The sequence below is a fragment of the Dipodomys spectabilis genome, unplaced genomic scaffold, assembly GCF_019054845.1.
Source record: "Dipodomys spectabilis isolate Male_0828 unplaced genomic scaffold, ASM1905484v1 ptg000422l, whole genome shotgun sequence".
Classification (NCBI taxonomy): domain Eukaryota; kingdom Metazoa; phylum Chordata; class Mammalia; order Rodentia; family Heteromyidae; genus Dipodomys; species Dipodomys spectabilis.
Window position 1 is genome coordinate 5,681,681 of NW_024871099.1, and position 17,021 is coordinate 5,698,701.

General features: G+C 55.1%; 2 protein-coding genes across 2 annotated transcripts; one reads left to right on the top strand and one right to left on the bottom strand.

Moving 5' to 3' along the window:
- The first annotated feature begins 2,739 nt into the window (after nt 1-2,739).
- Psmd8 (proteasome 26S subunit, non-ATPase 8) lies at nt 2,740-11,752 on the top strand. The gene is made up of 7 exons (XM_042668158.1): nt 2,740-3,102; nt 5,221-5,293; nt 5,428-5,530; nt 7,205-7,370; nt 8,250-8,350; nt 10,183-10,294; nt 11,522-11,752. The coding sequence occupies exons 1-7, from the start codon at nt 2,740-2,742 to the stop codon at nt 11,657-11,659; spliced, it is 1,056 nt and encodes a 351-aa protein (XP_042524092.1). The 3' UTR covers nt 11,660-11,752.
- Nucleotides 11,753-12,397: 645 nt separating this feature from the next.
- On the bottom strand, nt 12,398-15,885 carry Ggn (gametogenetin). The gene is made up of 3 exons (XM_042668216.1): nt 15,828-15,885; nt 13,183-15,141; nt 12,398-12,540 (listed from the first exon to the last, which is right to left on the bottom strand). The coding sequence occupies exons 2-3, from the start codon at nt 15,120-15,122 to the stop codon at nt 12,423-12,425; spliced, it is 2,058 nt and encodes a 685-aa protein (XP_042524150.1). The 5' UTR covers nt 15,123-15,141; nt 15,828-15,885; the 3' UTR covers nt 12,398-12,422.
- Nucleotides 15,886-17,021: the final 1,136 nt, after the last annotated feature.

Here is a 17,021-nt window from a genome sequence, read left to right on the forward strand (position 1 = left end):
GCCCGGGCTGGCTTTGAACCGCGATCCTCAGATCTCAGCCTCCTGAGTAGCTAGGACTACAGGCGTGAGCCACCAGCGCCCGGCCCTTCCCAAGGTGTTTTGCACCTGGCATCGTCCCTGCTCTGCTCCTGGCTGCCAACGCTGCCCTCACTCCTAGCCCACCCCCCTGCTCTTGCTCAGGGCACCTCTCTGCCTCGGTTTCTGCTTTCTTGATTGGATGGCGCTCCACTGACTCCCACCGTCCTTCTCCAACCCACGATCTCACTCTTGTTCTGGACTTGCTGCGCCGTCTCTCATAGCCCTTCCTGTGCCTCTCCGCTCCTCAGCGACCCTCTTGATTCATTCCTACCCTGCCCAAGACCTTCGTCCTCTACTTGATCTTATTCTCCCTCCTCAGTCCTCTATCCAGGCTTTCTCCATGCCTGCCTTACCTCCTGTCCTCTCCCCTATATCTGGCTTGGGGCTTATTCTTGCTCAGCTTTTTCTCCCCGTACCACCACAGCCTCCTCCGCCAGCCTTTTCCTCGGGTCCTAGACCAGCTGGCTGAACCCTGCGTGCTCCTCACCACGCCTTTCCTCTGCCCGGCCCTCCCGTAGCCACGCCCCTCCGCTGCCCCACCAATCGCGGCCCTTCCCATAACACACCCTCTGTCCCGCCCCTCACACCAGCACACCCTCAGGAGGTCCCGCCCTCTCCTATATCCACGCCCCCAGCGGCCCTGCCTGTCGTATAGCCCCTCCCACAACCGCACCTCTACCCACCTCCTCGTAACCCTACTTCCTTCAGCATGCCCCGCCCTCTCCCGTGGCCACACCCCTCGTGCGGCCACGCCCCTTGGTGTACTCTTTCCTCTCTCCTCGCTCCACCCTTTCTCCTCAGGGACCCTCTCTTCTTGAGATTTCTTACCCCTAGCTGCCAGACCTCCACTCCCCTTTGGCTATCTTTTTGATCTTGTCTTTAGCGAACCCTCTCTTCCCGGTGGGGTCCCGCCTTACTTCTGGGTCTCCTTCCCATGTCCCTAGCCCTCTCCTTCCCCACACCATACTGCCTTCGAGGTGCTCATCTTCTCTCCACCTCCCCCCCGCCCCCGCCCTACTGCAGCATCCACCTGTTCGAAGCCACCTTTCCATGAACACCTGACAGATCTATAAGCCCCACCCTTTGCAGCCTCTTCTCTCCCCACTTCTGTTCTTAACCACACCTTGCCCTCTCCCTCCTTTTTCATATCTCCGTGGACTCTGCTGGGTCCCACCAATGTACAGTCTTCCTCCCTCTTCCCCCCACAACCTTCCCACACCTTCCCACAACCTTCCCACACCTTCCCACAACCTTCCCACACCTTCCCACACCCAACTTCCCATCTCTCTTCCCTTGCATCCTCAGTTAGAACGGCACCGCCCATTTCTCCCTGCCTTGCCTCACCAGTCAACCGTTGCTGAACAGCGCCCCCAACTTGCTCCGTCTCAAAATGGCTGTCCTCACTTCCACAACCAACGTCTGCAAGTCCGGAGACTTGCATGCGCAGCCTGTCTCCATGGTAACGGGCATCGCCCCCTCCCCTCCACTGAACCCCAAAGGCCGGTAAGATGGGTGACCAGGAGAGAGTGCTAGAGATGAGAAAGTGTGCGAAGGAGGCCGCCAAGGACTTCTTAATAGCTCTCTTGGCTGGGGCTGCTATTCCTATTTGCTTGCAGCTCAGAGATTCTACTCCTGAGTGGCTACAAATATGAGGATTGCAATTCAGGCACAAAGTGGTTACTTCCAAAATGACCAGTACAGAAAAGGGCTGGAGGCATGGCTCAAGTAACTGAGCATCTGCTTAGATGCTTGCTAAGTCCTACCTAAAATTCCTACTACCAAAACAAAACAGTAGGTATTATCAGCAGACAACAGCAAGCAGAAGAAAGAATACCAGGGATGGAGGATAGGATTGGAGAAATACTGCACTCAGAAAACGAAAAGGGGGAAAAAAGATAAACAAGTATGATTGCAAACTCCACTAGCACCTGGTAGGATATGGTCACAAGACCAAAAACAATTTTTTTGGTGGGTGGCGGTACTTAGGCTTGAACTCAAGGCCTGGGTGTTGTCCCTGAGCATTTTTTGCTCAAGGCTAATGCTTTACCCTTTGAGTCATAATTCCACTTCTGGCTTTTTGCTGGTTAATTGGAAGTTTCACAGAGTTTCTGCCCAGGCTGGCTTTGAACCGTGATCCTTAGATCTCAGCCTCCTGAGCAGCTAGGATTACAGGCGTGAGCCACCGGCGTCCAGCAAGACCGGGTAGTTTTTTATACAGTTTTCACTTATTTCTTTTCTTTTTTTTTCTTTTTTTGTCGGTAGTGGGGCTTGAACTCTGGGCCTGGGCGCTGTCCCTCAGCTCTTTAGCTTAAGGCTAGCGCTCTACCACTTGAGCCACAGCACCACTTCCTGCACTTATTTGTATAAACTTCACTTTTGTCCCTAGGCTTAGATTTAAATTCCACCTGCTGTTCTTTGGAAGGTGACTGTCTTATCTAAATCCGTCTGTCGAAGTGACTCCCATCGTTCTCGGCTTAGAGAAGGCTCTCCTGAAAAAATGGAACTTTCATGGTAGAAACTGTCGGGAACAGCACAGGTTGAAGCCACGGCGGCCATATTGATTACTGGCGTGAAGTTGTGAGAGTGTGGTCCTTTTCAGTTAGGGCAAACCGACTTCCGGGCACCATTTTGAGTGACAGTGAAGGCGGAGCCCTAACTGACATGTTCATTAAAGGCAGGGCTCCCAAGGTCCCGCCCCGAGGGCGCCGGCGCACCACCCGCGGTGAGCGGGATCAAGCAGCCTTAGCCACGCCTCCGACTTTAGGCTCCACCTCTATGCCCCACTTCCGCCGGGAGAGCGTCTGTAGGCGTCGCTGCCGTAAAACAAGCCGGCGGTTTGCCGCATCACGGAAGATGGCGGCCACGACGGTGAGCGGAGCCACCGGCGTCTCGAGCTCGGGCCCCGCCGCGGCGTCAGGTGCGGTTTTGCAGGCTGCAGCCGGCATGTACGAACAACTCAAGGGCGAATGGAACCGCAAAAGCCCCAATCTTAGCAAATGTGGGGAAGAGCTGGGCCGCCTCAAGGTAAGGGGTCGGCGGACGAGGGTAGGGTCACCGGAGAGGGCCTGGGTCGGGGGACGGTACGAAGGCGGGGGGTCACTGAGAGGGCGAAGGGTTCGGAGCAGCCTTGGAGATGCGGAGAAGTGCGAGAGTTGGGCCGAAGGCAGCCCCGGGGGTGGGCTGGGGCAATGATGGTTCAGGGTTACAATTTTGATAATCCGGAAGCCTTATTGGTTGGTGGGCAAGAATGGGGTGGGGGCGATCGTGATGGCGAGTTCCAAACACGACCGAGGGGGAGAATGAGGTTTCGATGATGGGATTGTGCAGGGCATGTGGGGTTAGGGACCCAACCGGACGGAACCAAAAGTATACGGGCACCTGTGGCTCATACCTGTAATCCCAGCTACTCAGGAGGCTGAGGTCTGAGGATCGTGGTTGGAAGTCTCCAGTTAGCCACCCCCTAAAACACACACACACACACACACACACACACACACACACGCCGAAAATGGAGCTGAGAGACTTTAGGGGTACAGCCAGAACTGATCAGGGACAGTGACAAGGCCCTGAGTTCAAGCCCCATGGCTGGCACAAAACAACTAAACAACAACCACCAAAAAACACCAAGAGTATGAGATTCTGGGGGTGAACACATTCGAGTGTGTTTGGGAAAGATGTAAATACAGTGTGCTGGATCAAAGTTGCTGGTGCATAGGCTGGACCAAGGAAGGTAAGTGCTTCTCACAGCTTTAAACCTTGAACAGAAACAGACTGCCAAGAACAGGGTGGATCAGTCACTGAGTGTCTCTCCTGTTTCTTCAGCAGGGTTATTTATAATTGCAATATGAATGAGGCCTGGTGTTGGTGGCTCACGCCTGTCAGCTACTCTGGAGGCTGAGATCTGAGGATCATGGCTTGAAGCAAAACCAGGCAGGATAATCTGAGTGACTGTTCCTCAAGTGGGTAGAGCACCAGCCTTGTGTAAAAAAGCTAAGAGACAATGTCCAGGCTTTTAGTTCAAACACCAGTCCTGGCGCACGCGCGTGCGCGCGCACACACACACACACACACACACACACACAGAAAATTACAATCTTATATGGGCATTTGTTATGTGTGCAAGCCCTGTTCTTAGGGTTTTTTTTGGTTTTTTTGGTCCGTTGTGGGGCTTGAACTCTGGGCTTCAGAGCTGTCCCTGCGCTCTTCAGCTCAAGATGAGCACTCTACCATTTGAGCCATAGTGCCACTTCTGGTTTTTGAACGGTTAATTGGAGATGAGGTTAATTGGGGACTTTTCTGCCTGGGCTGGCTTTGAACCATGTCCTCAGATCTCAGTCTCCTCAGTAGCTACGACTACGGGCATGGGCCTATGCCCACTTGGACCACTTCTTTTTTTTGGGGGGGGGGGGGGTCCAGTCCTGGGGCCTGAACTCTGGGCCTGGGCGCTGAGCTCTTCAGCTCAAGGCTAGCGCTCTACCACTTGAGGCACAGCACCACTTCCAGCTTTTTTCTTTTTGCTTATGTGGTGCTGAGGAATCAAACCCAGGGCCTCAGGCATGCAAGGCAAGTGTTCTACCACTGAGCCACCTTCCCAGCCCCTTTTCTTTTTCTTTCTTTCTTTTTTTTTTTAGGTCAGTTGTGGGGCTTGAACTCTGGGCTTGGGCGCTGTTCCCGCACTCTTCAGCTCAAGGCCAGCGCTCTACTGCTTGAGCCACAGCGCCACTTCTGGTTTTCTAGTGGTTTATTGGAGATAAGAGTCTTACGGAGTGTCCTGCCTGGGCTGGCTTTGAACAGTGATCCTCAGATCTCAGCCTCCTGAGTAGCTAGGATTACAGGCTTGAGCCACCAGTGCCTGGCTCTTTTCTTTTTCTTTTTGCCAGTCCTGGGGCCTGAACTCAGGGCTTGGGTACTGTTCCTGAGCTCTTTTGCTCAAGGCCACAGTGCCACTTCCAGCTTTTTCTGTTTATGAATCGAACCCAGGACTTGATGCATGCTAGGCAAGCACTCTACCACTAAGCCACATTTCCAGCCTGGACTAGTTCTTTTAATAAAGCAGTTTTATGAGTTAGGAGTAATAGTTAGCTCAAAGAACTTAAGTGACATATTTGAAATCTCATCTTTTTTTTTTTTCTTTCCCATCAGCTGGTCCTGCTGGAACTCAACTTCCTGCCTACCACAGGGACCAAGCTAACCAAACAGCAACTCATTCTAGCCCGTGAGTGTTACTGGCACTGGTGGTGGTGTTGGTGGTGGTAGGGTGCTGAGCTGGTGTCAAGACAGTAACGGCAGCAGTGGTGGACTGGGGAAGGGACCCCAGCCACCCCTGAGAGCCCACTGTATCACTCACAGGTGACATACTGGAAATCGGGGCCCAGTGGAGCATCCTACGCAAGGACATCCCCTCCTTTGAGCGTTACATGGCCCAGCTCAAATGCTACTACTTTGATTACAAGTGAGGATGGGTCCTGCCTGAAACGGGAAGGGGAGGGAGTTACGTGGCAATTCATTTATATCTGGTGGTGGTCTAGCCATGCAGGTCATCTTTCACTTGGGAACTGTTGTCCCCAGAGGCTGAAGGATCATAAAGTTGTCTCAGAGATCTGAGGTTGGGGTTGTATGGCGCAGTTGCTGTAGATGTTAAGTCTGTCTCCCTTTATCTACTCCCATACTATTCTCTTCTCTCCAGTATGGCCAAAATCACTATTTACCTTCCTGTCTTGTTTTGTTCCTGTGATTCTTATACAAGAACCAGTAGGATCCCCCTCCTCACCTCTGGAGGCCCTACTATAGTCTAGGCCTATAACTTGTGGACCTCTTGCCTCTGCTTCTCAAGTGCTAGGATTATGTGTGCCTGGACCAATAGGATCTCTATGATTCTAAAGTATGACTGTATTGATCCTCTACTTAAAACCTGTCATGTCAGTGGTGCTGTAGCTCAAGTGGTAGAGCGCTCGCCTTGAGCTGAAGAGCTGAGGGACAGCGCCCAGGCCCAGAGTTCAAGTCCCACGACCGACAAAAAAAAAAAAAAAAAAAAGTTTGGAAAACCTGTCATGTTCTCAATAGCATTCAGGCTTAAGACCTAAATCTCTTTCAGTGGCCTCCATTGCTGTCCTTGCCCTCACCCATCTCACTGTACCCTTCACCCCACCCCTAACCTTCTGCCTGTACCTTCCCTATCCAGCCCTCTCTTCCTTTGGACTGTGAGCTTCTTGAAAGCAGAGAGGATACTGTCTTGTGCTGCTTTGTCCTCAGCACTGCCTAGCACAGGACAAGGCCCAGATTAGTCACTCACTAAATGTGTGTTGGATATAAAACTAAACTAAAGCACGAATTTGACATTAAGTTTGGGTTTGACTTTACCTTTCTTTAGGTCATCTTTTTTTTTTTCCCACCTGTCCTGGCTGCTGTCCCTGAGCCCTTTTTCATTTTTTCCCCCCCTTTTTCTGTTTATGTGGTGCTGAGGAATCAAACCCAGGGCTCATGCATGCTAGGCAAGCACTTTACCACGAGGCCACATTCCCAGTCCAAGTCTTAATTCTTTTTTTTTTTTTTTTGGGTCAGTCATAGGGTTTGAACTCTGGGTCTGGGCACTGTCCTTCAGCTCTTCAGCTTGAGGATAGCACTCTACCTCTTGAGCCATAGCCCATTTCTGGTTTTTGGTGGTTTATTGGAGATAAGAGTCTCATTGATTTCCCTGCCTGGGCTGGCTGGCTTTGAACCACTATCCTCAGATCTCAGCCCTGAGTAGCTAGGATTACAGATGTGAGCCACTGGTGCCCAGCCCAAGTCTTAATCCTTAATTAAGATTCTTAATATAATCTTAGTACTTAATAGAGTTTATTTGGGGTAGGTAATCTTATCACTTTACGTGGGTTAGGTCATTTAATTCATTTCATGTATACTTATGGATCCCAACTCTCTGCTATGGACACTCTGGGAAATAGTCTTATGTTACTTCTGTGGCGTGAAGTTGCTTGCTTCAATGTGATTTGTGACATTTGTGTTTCTCTGGACCTCAACTTCCTCATCCGAACCTCCTTGAACCCTTATCAGGGCTGGAGCCTGAGATCAGGCACCTGATTGGCCTGGAAATCCTTCTTACCTGATTCCCCTCCCTGGTTCACAGAGAACAGCTCCCCGAGTCAGCCTACATGCACCAGCTCTTAGGTCTCAACCTCCTCTTCCTGCTGTCCCAGAACCGGGTGGCTGAATTCCACACGGAGCTGGAGCGCCTGCCTGCCAAGGACATCCAGACCAACGTTTACATCAAGCATCCTGTGTCCCTGGAGCAAGTGAGTCTGGGGCAGAGGTGCGGGAGGGCCTGGCTGAGGGGGCTGTGTGAGGACAGACATTGGGAGGGTTTCTCAGAGGAGCTGTTGGTTCCCTCATCCTCATCCCACAGCCTCATTCACATCCTGAGGCCTGGCTGTATGACAGGCATTGGGCTGGGTTTGCAGACTGAGAATCAGATAAAGTTCTAGACCTTATAAAGATGGCAAGGAGGAGAGGAAGTAGACAGTGTGCCAAAAGAATGAGCAAATCTGTGTGATCTGTCAGATGCCAGGAAAGAAACTTAGTAGGAAATGGTGGAGACGCTGGGAAGGGGTGAAGATTTCTGTGGAGTGAGATCTGAGGACCTGAATGTGAACCGTGGTGAGAAGTGAACCATGGTCAATCCAAACAGAGGGACCTGTCAGTTTTAGATGATTGAAGGCCAAAGTCTGCTGTGTTTGAGGCACAGCAAAGAGGACAGTTTGTAGAGTGAAGCGAACAGAGTCTGGGAAGAGCCCTCAAAGCTATGTGAGGAAATGGTTTCTCTAGCCCAGGTCCCTGAAGGATGTGACTTGGGGGTGCAGGTAGGTGGCAGCACAGTCCAGGCTGGATCTAGCCTTGCCTCCTATCACAGGAGAGATAATGGGATCCAGCCTTGAGCTGGCTGGGAGAGCGCGCGCGCGCGCGCGCGCGCGCGTGTGTGTGTGTGTGTGTGTGTGTGCGTGCACGTGCGTGCATTTAGTTATGTGCAGAGCTTCCTGAAAAGAATGTTACCTGATACAAATGGGTGACTATATAGCAAAGGGGTGCCTGGCAGCATGGGGACTGGGGTTAGGGGGTGTACAGGAGTTCAGGGAGGCCCTGTGCTGCCTTTTCACCCTCTTCCTTCTCACCTGTAGTACCTGATGGAGGGCAGCTACAACAAGGTGTTCCTGGCCAAGGGGAACATCCCCGCTGAGAGCTATACCTTCTTTATCGACATCCTGCTCGACACTATCAGGTGAGGGCTAGGCCCATGGGATTCAGAGAGAGCTTGGACTTAACGTGAGTCCTGTACTGGCTGGTTATGGCCAAGTGGGCTGGGCTGGATTCCTATTCTCCCAGTTCCAGTAGGACTGGAGTGGTGTGGGCAGCGGCCCCTCTCTTGCCCAGGCTGTTTATATATAGAAGGGCCATTTGTGTCAACCTTGAGCCAGGGTATGACAGACAGCTCCACAAGCAGGGCCATCTTGCCTCTGATAAGTGCTGTGGACATTCGTGGGTTTTCTTTGTGCATGTGTTTGCATGGACCTAAGCGTAGTGCTGGGGTGGAGTCACATCCCCAGCCCTCTAAGGTATTTTCCATTATGAAGGAGTTGTTAATGTGACTGTCCATACCTGTCTAGAGAGGGACTTGCCTTTTACTTTTTTGGCTTGCTGGTGAGTTTTTTTTTTTGTTATCAATCGTGGGGCTTGAACTCTGAACCTGGGTGCTGTTCCTGAGCTCTTCAGCTCAAGGCTAGCGCTCTACCACTTGAGCCACAGCGCCACTTCTGGCTTTTTCTGCTTATGTGGTGCTGAGGAATCGAACTCAGGGCCTCATGTGTCTAGGATTAGCACTCTATCACCAAGCCACCTTCCTAGCCCCGGCAGCATTTTTTTTTTTTTTTTTTTGTCTTTTAAGATATTTTGTGATGTCCAAGCTGACCTTAAACTTACCATACTACCTCTGCCTCCTGAGTGCTGGGATGGATTATAGGCATGTTCCCCATGCCTGGCCTTGCTGTTTACTTCTGCAGTGTTAATGCTCCTTTTTTGGGGGGGGAGGGGAGAGGTCAGTCATGGGGCTTGAACTCTGGCCCTGGGTGCTGTCACTCAGCTCTGCAGCTCAATGCTAATGCTTGAGAGCCACAGCGCCACTTCTGATTTTCTGAGTGGTTTATTGGAGATAAGAGTCTCACGGACCTTCCTGCCTGGGCTGGCTTTGAGCTGCAATCCTCAGATATCAGCCTCCTGAGTAGCTAGGATTAGGCGTGAGCCACTGGTGCCTGGCCATGCTACCTTTTTTTTTTTTTTTTATTGTAAAGATACTATACAGAGGGTTACAGTTACATGAGTGAGGTAATGAGTACACTTCCTCTTGAACATTGTTACCCCCTCCATTGTTTTCCCCCTACCATCCCCTCCCTCCCTCCCTTCCCCGAGGTTCTTTTTTTTGATTGTGATTAATTGATTACATAATTTCAAAGTCACAAGTTCATTCTAACTTTCCTGGAGCAAATTGTCTATCCCATGCTACCTTTTGATGGGTCTTTTTTTTTTTTTTGCAAGTCCTGGAGCCTGAACTCTGGGCCTCGGTGCTGTCCCTCAGCTTTTCAGCTCAAGGCTAGTGCTCTACTACTTGAGCCACAGCGCTACTTCTGGCTTTTTCTGCTTATGTGGTGCTGAGGAATTGAACCCAGGACCTCATGCATGCAAAGCAAGCACTACCACTGAGCCACCTTCCCCACCAGAAGTGTGTCTTACTTGAGGAAATTCTATCAGGTTACTCTCAAGCTGGGTTTCAGGCAGCCTGAGGCCCTCACGCCTGGGTATGGGATTCAGAGCATGCACCTGCTCTGCTGCCTCCACAGCCCCAGGAACCAGATCTAGAGTGGGTTCCCCGAGGCCCTGACCTGGTCTGTGGCTCTCGTCAAGCCCATTTTCTGAGCCTCCATCAGTGAACTAGGGCAGTGACAGGGCCAGTTAGCCATCAGTGCTAACCGGCAGGGTCAGAACCAACCTGAGTCAGGCGTGGGAGGACAGTCTGAGTGGCTGTCAGTGTTCAGTAATGAGAACTCATCTTCCCTCTAGGGATGAGATTGCTGGGTGCATTGAGAAGGCCTACGAGAAAATCCTCTTCACTGAGGCTACCCGGATCCTCTTCTTCAACACACCAAAAAAGATGACAGACTATGCCAAGAAGGTGGCTGGGGTACAGGGCAAGGGGCTCTGGAGCCAAGGGTTGCACTCTGTCAGCACTTCAATGAGCAGTGGAGTGGTCTAGAGGAAATTGGACTGCCAAGGGTTCAATTCAGACCTCACCCAGGTTGCTAAGCTCTCAGAGCTTCAGTTTGTCTATCAACAGAAGGAATAAGTTTAGCTTAGCATCTGGCACCAGGTGAAGGGTTCTCTCTTCATATTGGCTTTTATCCTTATCAGCATTCCTTTAGAAGTGGCAGCTTTTCCCCATAAGCCTCTGCTTCATTTGGTTTAGAACATTTGTGCAGGTACAGTACTGGGTACACAGTTACCCTGGTGTTTGGAAATAGGCTCAAGAGTAGACAGCTGGGCACTGGTGACTCATGCCTGTAATCTTAGCTACTCGGCAGGTCTAGAGAATTGTGGTTCAAAGCTAACCCTGCCAGAAAAATCAAGCGGCTATCTCCAAAGTAAACAGCAAGATGCTGAGTTGGAGGTCTGGCTCAGTGGCAGAGCACCTGCCTTGCAAGCAAGCTGGGCAAGCACCAAGGCCCTGAGTTGAAACCCTAATTTGTTTTTTATTTTTTGAGACAATCCTGGGGCTGGAACTCAGGGCCTGAGCACTGTCCCTGCACTTTTTTTTTTTTTGGGGTCCGGTCGTGGGCCTGAACTCTGGGCCTGAGCGCTGTCCCTCAGCTCTTCAGCTTAAGGCTAGCACTCTACCACTTGAGCCACAGTGCCACTTCTGGCTTTTTTTTTTTTCTTATGTGGTGCTGAGGAATCGAACCCAGGGCCTTGAGCATGCAAGGCAAGCGCTCTACCACTGAACCACCTTCCCAGCCCCTGTCCTTGCACTTTTTGCTCACGGTTAGCATTTTACCATTTGAGCCACAGTACCACTCCTGGTTTTTCTGTGTATCTGGTACTGGGGAATCGAACCCAGGGCTTCATGTATGTTAGGCAAGCACTCTACCACTAAGCCACATTCCAGCCCACCCTAGTATTTTTGATGTCTCAATTCACTGAACTCTTAGAGCATGCCCAGATAGGAGTATGACTAAGGTTTTGTCTCCAGCATGAAGAAATTGAGGCACAGTAAAGTTCCTTGCCAGAGTTGTGGGGCTAGAGGGAAGACGAAGTGAGCAATGACATGCATGAGTTGTGGCTCCATGGGGGTAGGGAATTGAGTCTTTGGGATCACCCTACTCATCTTCGAAACCTCTTTCTGCAGCGAGGATGGGTCCTGGGTCCCCATAACTACTACAGTTTTGCCAGCCAGCAGCAGAAGCCAGAAGACACTACCATCCCCTCCACGGAACTGGCGAAACAGGTCATTGAGTATGCCCGGCAGCTGGAGATGATTGTCTGAGCCCCGTGGCCTGGGCTGAGTGCCCAGGATGGGCAGGACATACATGGCTGTTCAGTCCTGGTGCAGCTGTCCAATAAAGGTGGATTGACCTCACTTCCAGGCCCTTGTCTCCCCAGTTGGGATGGCGGGGAGACAGCCTGGGAAACTTGGAAGCCTGGGTTCTCTTGGGGGTTGCTAGAAACACCCCCTCCAGCCTGCCTGTCTAGAGGCCATTCATTGCTCCAGGCCTCAAGCACAGGCACCCACATGTAGAGGGATTGTTCCAGTGAATTGTTGACAGTGAATTAAATAATTTTTAAAATGTGACATGAAATGGACCCCATCTGTGGGCTGCTAGGGTGAGCCATCTGGAACAGAAATTATAGGCCCTTGTGTGGATATATGCCTGCACCCCTCTTCTGAGGAGTCCCTGTGGCCTGGGACCTCTCCACCTACCAGCTTCTTAAAGTTGAGTCCAAGCCTGGCCGAGCCATTTGTGCTGACTCAGTTCTCCCCACTGTTGCCTTGAGAGTGGTCTCTCCAGAGTGACTTGGGCTCACCTCGAAGCTTGGCACCAGACAGCACCCGTCGCTGGTATTAGGGGAGTGAGTGTCCCGTCCCCCCCCCCCCCCCCCCCCCCCCCCCCCCCCCCCCCCCCCCCCCCCCGCCCAGTAGATGCTATCTGGAATCCCTGTCACTTAAGTCCCAGTGGTGACTTGACAGGCAAGGAGGCTGGAGTTACTTTATTAGCATCGAGGGGCAAGCAAGGGCGTTGAGACCACGCTCAGTTGGAATGGGTGGTCTGCAAGTCGTAGTGCTCCAACCCAGCTACCAGCGAGCCGGCCAGCTTGATGGTGGCGACCCAGGGTGGCTCACTCAGGTGGTTGGTGGGTGTCCTCAGCCTGGGAAGAGGGAAGAATGGAGGCCTGTTTATGACCAGGTTCACCTTGTTGGATGGAGAACTCCTTTTGGGGGGCTGCAGGGTGGGGGCTTGCTTTTCCCTGAAGGCTGGCAGAATATCTCTAAGGCAGTTTAAGGCAGAGCTACATTCGCTTAAGTACCGAAAGATGCTGTAGGTGGGTCCCTAGCTGAGCCCTTAAGTGTCCCACTAGTCTCAGGGATTGTGTTCGAGAACCGGGATCAGACTGGTCGTCCAGATGAGTGGGGAAGGCTGCCCGCCACACGCAGGAACTCATATGGAACCTTTGCAGCACAAGGGCTGGAACAGCAGTGCCCTCTAGTGATCAGAGGCTAGCGGTTCCGGAGCCTGAGGGGCTAGGCCAAGGGCTCTCTTTTGTTCAGAGTTGGGGGGAGGCGGGTCCTGTCTTGTTGGTTCTGGGAGGGCAAACTTCGCCTTTGCGCCCTTAGGGGCAGGCTTAGGGGTCCAGTCCCTCCCTCATGGCCCTGGAGGGTGATGCTCAACCTGGAGGTCTGCGCCAGTGTTCCCCTGGTTCCTTATTACGCGGGTCCAGCCAAGTTAGGCATGTGGGTAAGAGGGTCCAGGGGAACGTTCCCTCCCCTCCCCGCTTCCTGACCTCCCTCACCAAGCAGACACGTTGCGCGGCAGGCGGCGATGGCGGGGCTGGTGGCGGCAGTAACACTTGCAGGGACAAGAGTTGAGCACCTGGAAGGGCGGCCAGTGGTGCACAGCGCCTTTGTTACCTGCCCCTGAAGAGGCCCCGCTGCTGCCGTCCATGGTGGAGGCCCGGTCTCCAGGTGTGCCGTCTTCGCGGGCTGCGCCTCGGGCTGCGCGGGAGCCCTTGTTCCTGCGCGTGCGAACCTTGGCGGGCGCGGGCGCGGGCGCCAAAGGTTCAGTGGCCACGGGAGCAGGGGCCGGGGCCGGAGCCGGGGCCGGGACCGGGGCTGGGGCCAGCACAAGGGCTGCGGCTTGGTCCACGGCCAAGGCGGGGGACAGAGCAGGAGCTGGGGCTGGAACCCGGGCCGCCTCCTCGTGGCCCGGGCCAGGGGTGGGCGGGCGGACCGGCAGCCGCGGCGCGGGCTGGAGCGGCTCGGGCTGCGGGGTGGGAGGCGGCGCGGGCGGCGGCGTGGCTGGCGGCGTGGGGGGCGGAGGCGGTGGTGGAGGCGGAGGCGGAGGCGGCGGCGGCGGCGGCGGGATTTGCTGCGGGCCCGTAGGCCCGGGGCGCGCGGGCTCGCCATTGGTGGGCGCCGGAAAGATGAACATGGGCGGCGCCAGCAGCGCAGGTGCAGGCCTCCGGGGCCCCGGGGCCGGGTGCGTCTGCCCAGGTGGGGGCGGAGGGGAGCCCCAGGGCCCCGAGAGCGCGGCAGCGCGCCGTCGGGGCACCCCGATGCCTCCGCCGGCCCCGTTGAAGCGGAAGTGGCGCTCAGGGCCATCTGGGGGGCTCACCCAGTCGAATTTGGGTTTAGAGCCTGGGAAGGTGGTGTAGGGAGGCGGCTGTGGGGCCCGGGCCTGGGACGCAGGCACCGAAGGGGGACCAGGGCACCCTTCGCAGTCTCCATCGCCGCCCTCGGTTTCCTGAACCCCTCGAGGAGGTTCCCCGGGGGTCCGGGGGGCTCCGGGGGCCAGGGACCCCTGCTTCAGGACCTCGGCATACGAGGCAGCGAAGAGTCCGCCGGCCCCGCCGCTGGCCCCGCCGACCCCGAGGGAGGGTTTGGTGGCCAGGGGACCCGGGGGTGCCGCAGGAGACAAGGTGGGGCCCGACTTGAAGGTGACTTTACACAGCAGGCTCAGGCCTGGTTCTGAAGCCGCGGGCCGAGCCATGTCATCTCCCCCTTGGGGAGCCGCCCCTCCGCGCGCTCCGCCAGCCGTCGGGGCTTCGGGGCAAGGCCTGGCCTGGCTTTCGGGGGTGCTGGTGGCGGATGCGGCCAGAGCTGGAGCGATCCTGCGGCTCGAGGGCTGCTGCGAAGACAGCGGCAGCGGCGGCGGCGGCGGCGACGGCGGCGGTGGCGGTGGTGGTGGCTGTGTCGGCGTCGGCGGCGGTGGCTTCCGAGGCTCCAGGGGCGTCGGAGGTGGGGCTGAGGCCCTCGGGACTGGGTCCTTTTCCGTTAGTTGCCGGGGCAGCGGAGGCAGCGGGCGGAGGTTCGGAGGGTCGCCTTGGCCGCGATGGCTCGCCTCCAGCAGGCCGCGGATCCGGGAAACCGCGGTACCCGTGGGTTTTCGCCACTTAGACGGCGCGGGCAACAGGGTCCCCACGGGGGGCGGGGGTGGTGTGGTGACCGTGGCCGCAACCGCCTCCTCTGGAGGGGGCGTCACTGGCGAGGGCAGTTCTAAGGTCAGGGGCAGGGGCGAGGGTGAGGCCTGGGGTTCTGGGGGTACCAGGAGTACCGGGGGCGCGGAGGTGCCCGGGAACCAGACGCCCAGCCCTCGAGCCAGGCGCATGGCTGGGGAGGAAGGGGTCACCTCGGGCTCCACCAGGGACGTCCGGCGGGAATCAGAGGCGCGGTCTGAGGCCTGCTCTTTTCGGGAGCCCCCGCCCGCGGACGGCTCCGACTGTACGTTCCCCATTTCCCACGGAGGTCTGGGACTGTAATCAGATAAATGTCTCCCAGTCAGTCTGCCAAGACTGCGGGAACCCCACGATCCCCGGCTCTTCTTGGACTTAATCTGCATTAGTCCCGTCTCAGTCCCTCCCCCACCCCCCAATATGCCTCCTCAGTCCTGCGCTCTCAGTCTCTCTTTCCTCTCCGGTCGCCTATTTACCCAAAGCCCCTCCAAAGCCTGAGGTGCACATACTTAGGCCCCACCCCTTTCATGTACTAAGATTCCATCACAGTTCCCTTGGTTGCTTAGCTCACACCCCTACACTCTTGACCACGCCCCAGGTCCCCAGGCTAAAAGACTCAAAACTTGTGTCGTCGTCGTCGTTCCCTCCCCCCAACCCCTTTTCGGTGGTGTCCCCTACCCTAGCCTACTAAGAGGTGACACTTTCCTCCCCAAACTCTTGACGTCTGCCTCTGCCTAACCAATACTAGGTATTCAGTTCTTACCAATCCCCCTCAGCTCTAAACCTCTTCTCATCACCCACTCTTTCTCAGGCGATCGTTTGGATCTTTCCCACTTCCCAGACAGTGGTAGATCTACAAGTTCCATTCCTCAACTTCTTTTCCCGCTTCGGGTTTGTAACAATCAGGTCTCAATAACTCAAGGTTTCCAATTCTTAACTTCGAGCTCCGTCTCCGCTCCCCGACCTCCCAAAAAGGCTCCACTCACCGACTCCTCCAGCCGACCGAAGTTCAGGCCGCGGCCCCCTAGGCCCAGGGTAGAGCGGGGAACGGCCGTAGCAGAAAATAACCGAAAAGAACACGGGGGAGGGGAGGAGGGGAGGTGCGGGTGAAAGCCAGTGGGGCGAGACTGCCAGGTTGAATCCCCAAGCTCGAGGCCACGCCCCCTAGCCCGAGGCCACGCCCCCTGTGAGTCTGTTGAAGCCCTGTCCTTAGGAACCTGGATCTCCCTTCCAAAGACTGACGTCTTGTAGTCCCCACCCCCAGGCCTGGCTTCCTAAGCCCCACCCCTTTAGAATGTTTTCTCTTTAGCCCCGCCCTTTGACTTAGCCCCTCCCCTTTGTAGTGCTACGCCCTTCCTCGTCAGTCCCGCCCTAGGCCCCGCCCACTGCGAACTCCACAGCGTAGCTCCTCCTTCTGGACCATTCATGGGCTGCGGGACTCCGGAGGAAATTGATCGCTAAGCTCTGCCTTTTTATTTTATTTGCTGGTCCTGGTGTTTGAACTGAGGGCCTGCACTCTGTCCGTAAGGTTTTTCCGCTCAACGCTTTAGAGCCACAATTCCAATTCTGGCTTGGTGGTGGTTAATTGGGGATAAAGAGTTCATGGACTTTCCTGCCAAGGCTGGCTTTGAGCCTCGATCCTCAGATCTTAGCCTCCTGAGTAGTTAGGATGACAGGTGTGAGCCATCCGGCACGCAGCGGCTAACTCCATCTTTTTTAGGATCTGTCTGTATCTTTCAGAGACTCCCCCGCCCTTCCTCCTTCCACAGAGGGCCCCCTCCCATAACACACCTTTGCTTTGGACCTGTGGGAGCATCCAAACCCCTTCCTCAAGCCCACCGACCCCGCCCCTCCAGATTGCACCCTTCACTCCCCACCCTTTTCTGAACTGCTCCACCCAGCCCCGCCCATTTGAGCCCAAACCCTAGGCCACTGCCCCATTTTAGCGCCCTGAAACCATCCTCTCTTCCTCCCTGTCCCTCCCCGCCTCTTCCTCAGGGAACCTTGGGCCTGATGGGAGTGGAAGAGTAGAGGGATCACGTCTGGATCCTGGAAAAAAAAAAAATGGGGGCTGGCGGGGGGGGGGGGGGGCGGTTGTTCATTGTAGCCAATACCGGTCTCTAGGACCCAGCGGGCCTCGCTCTGCCTGCCTCGCTCTTACCCCTCCCCCACGCCGCCCC

Bases quoted from the DNA above. Each gene is read 5' to 3' on its own strand.
- Psmd8 (XM_042668158.1), top strand. From the start codon at position 2,740: ATGTTCATTAAAGGCAGGGCTCCCAAGGTCCCGCCCCGAGGGCGCCGG. The intron at 3,103-5,220 runs GTAAGGGGTCGG...CTTTCCCATCAG, and splicing joins AAGAGCTGGGCCGCCTCAAG to CTGGTCCTGCTGGAACTCAA. The intron at 10,295-11,521 runs GTGGCTGGGGTA...CTCTTTCTGCAG, and splicing joins TGACAGACTATGCCAAGAAG to CGAGGATGGGTCCTGGGTCC.
- Ggn (XM_042668216.1), bottom strand. From the start codon at position 15,122: ATGGGGAACGTACAGTCGGAGCCGTCCGCGGGCGGGGGCTCCCGAAAA. The intron at 12,541-13,182 runs GTGAGGGAGGTC...CCCTCTTCCCAG, and splicing joins CCGCGCAACGTGTCTGCTTG to GCTGAGGACACCCACCAACC.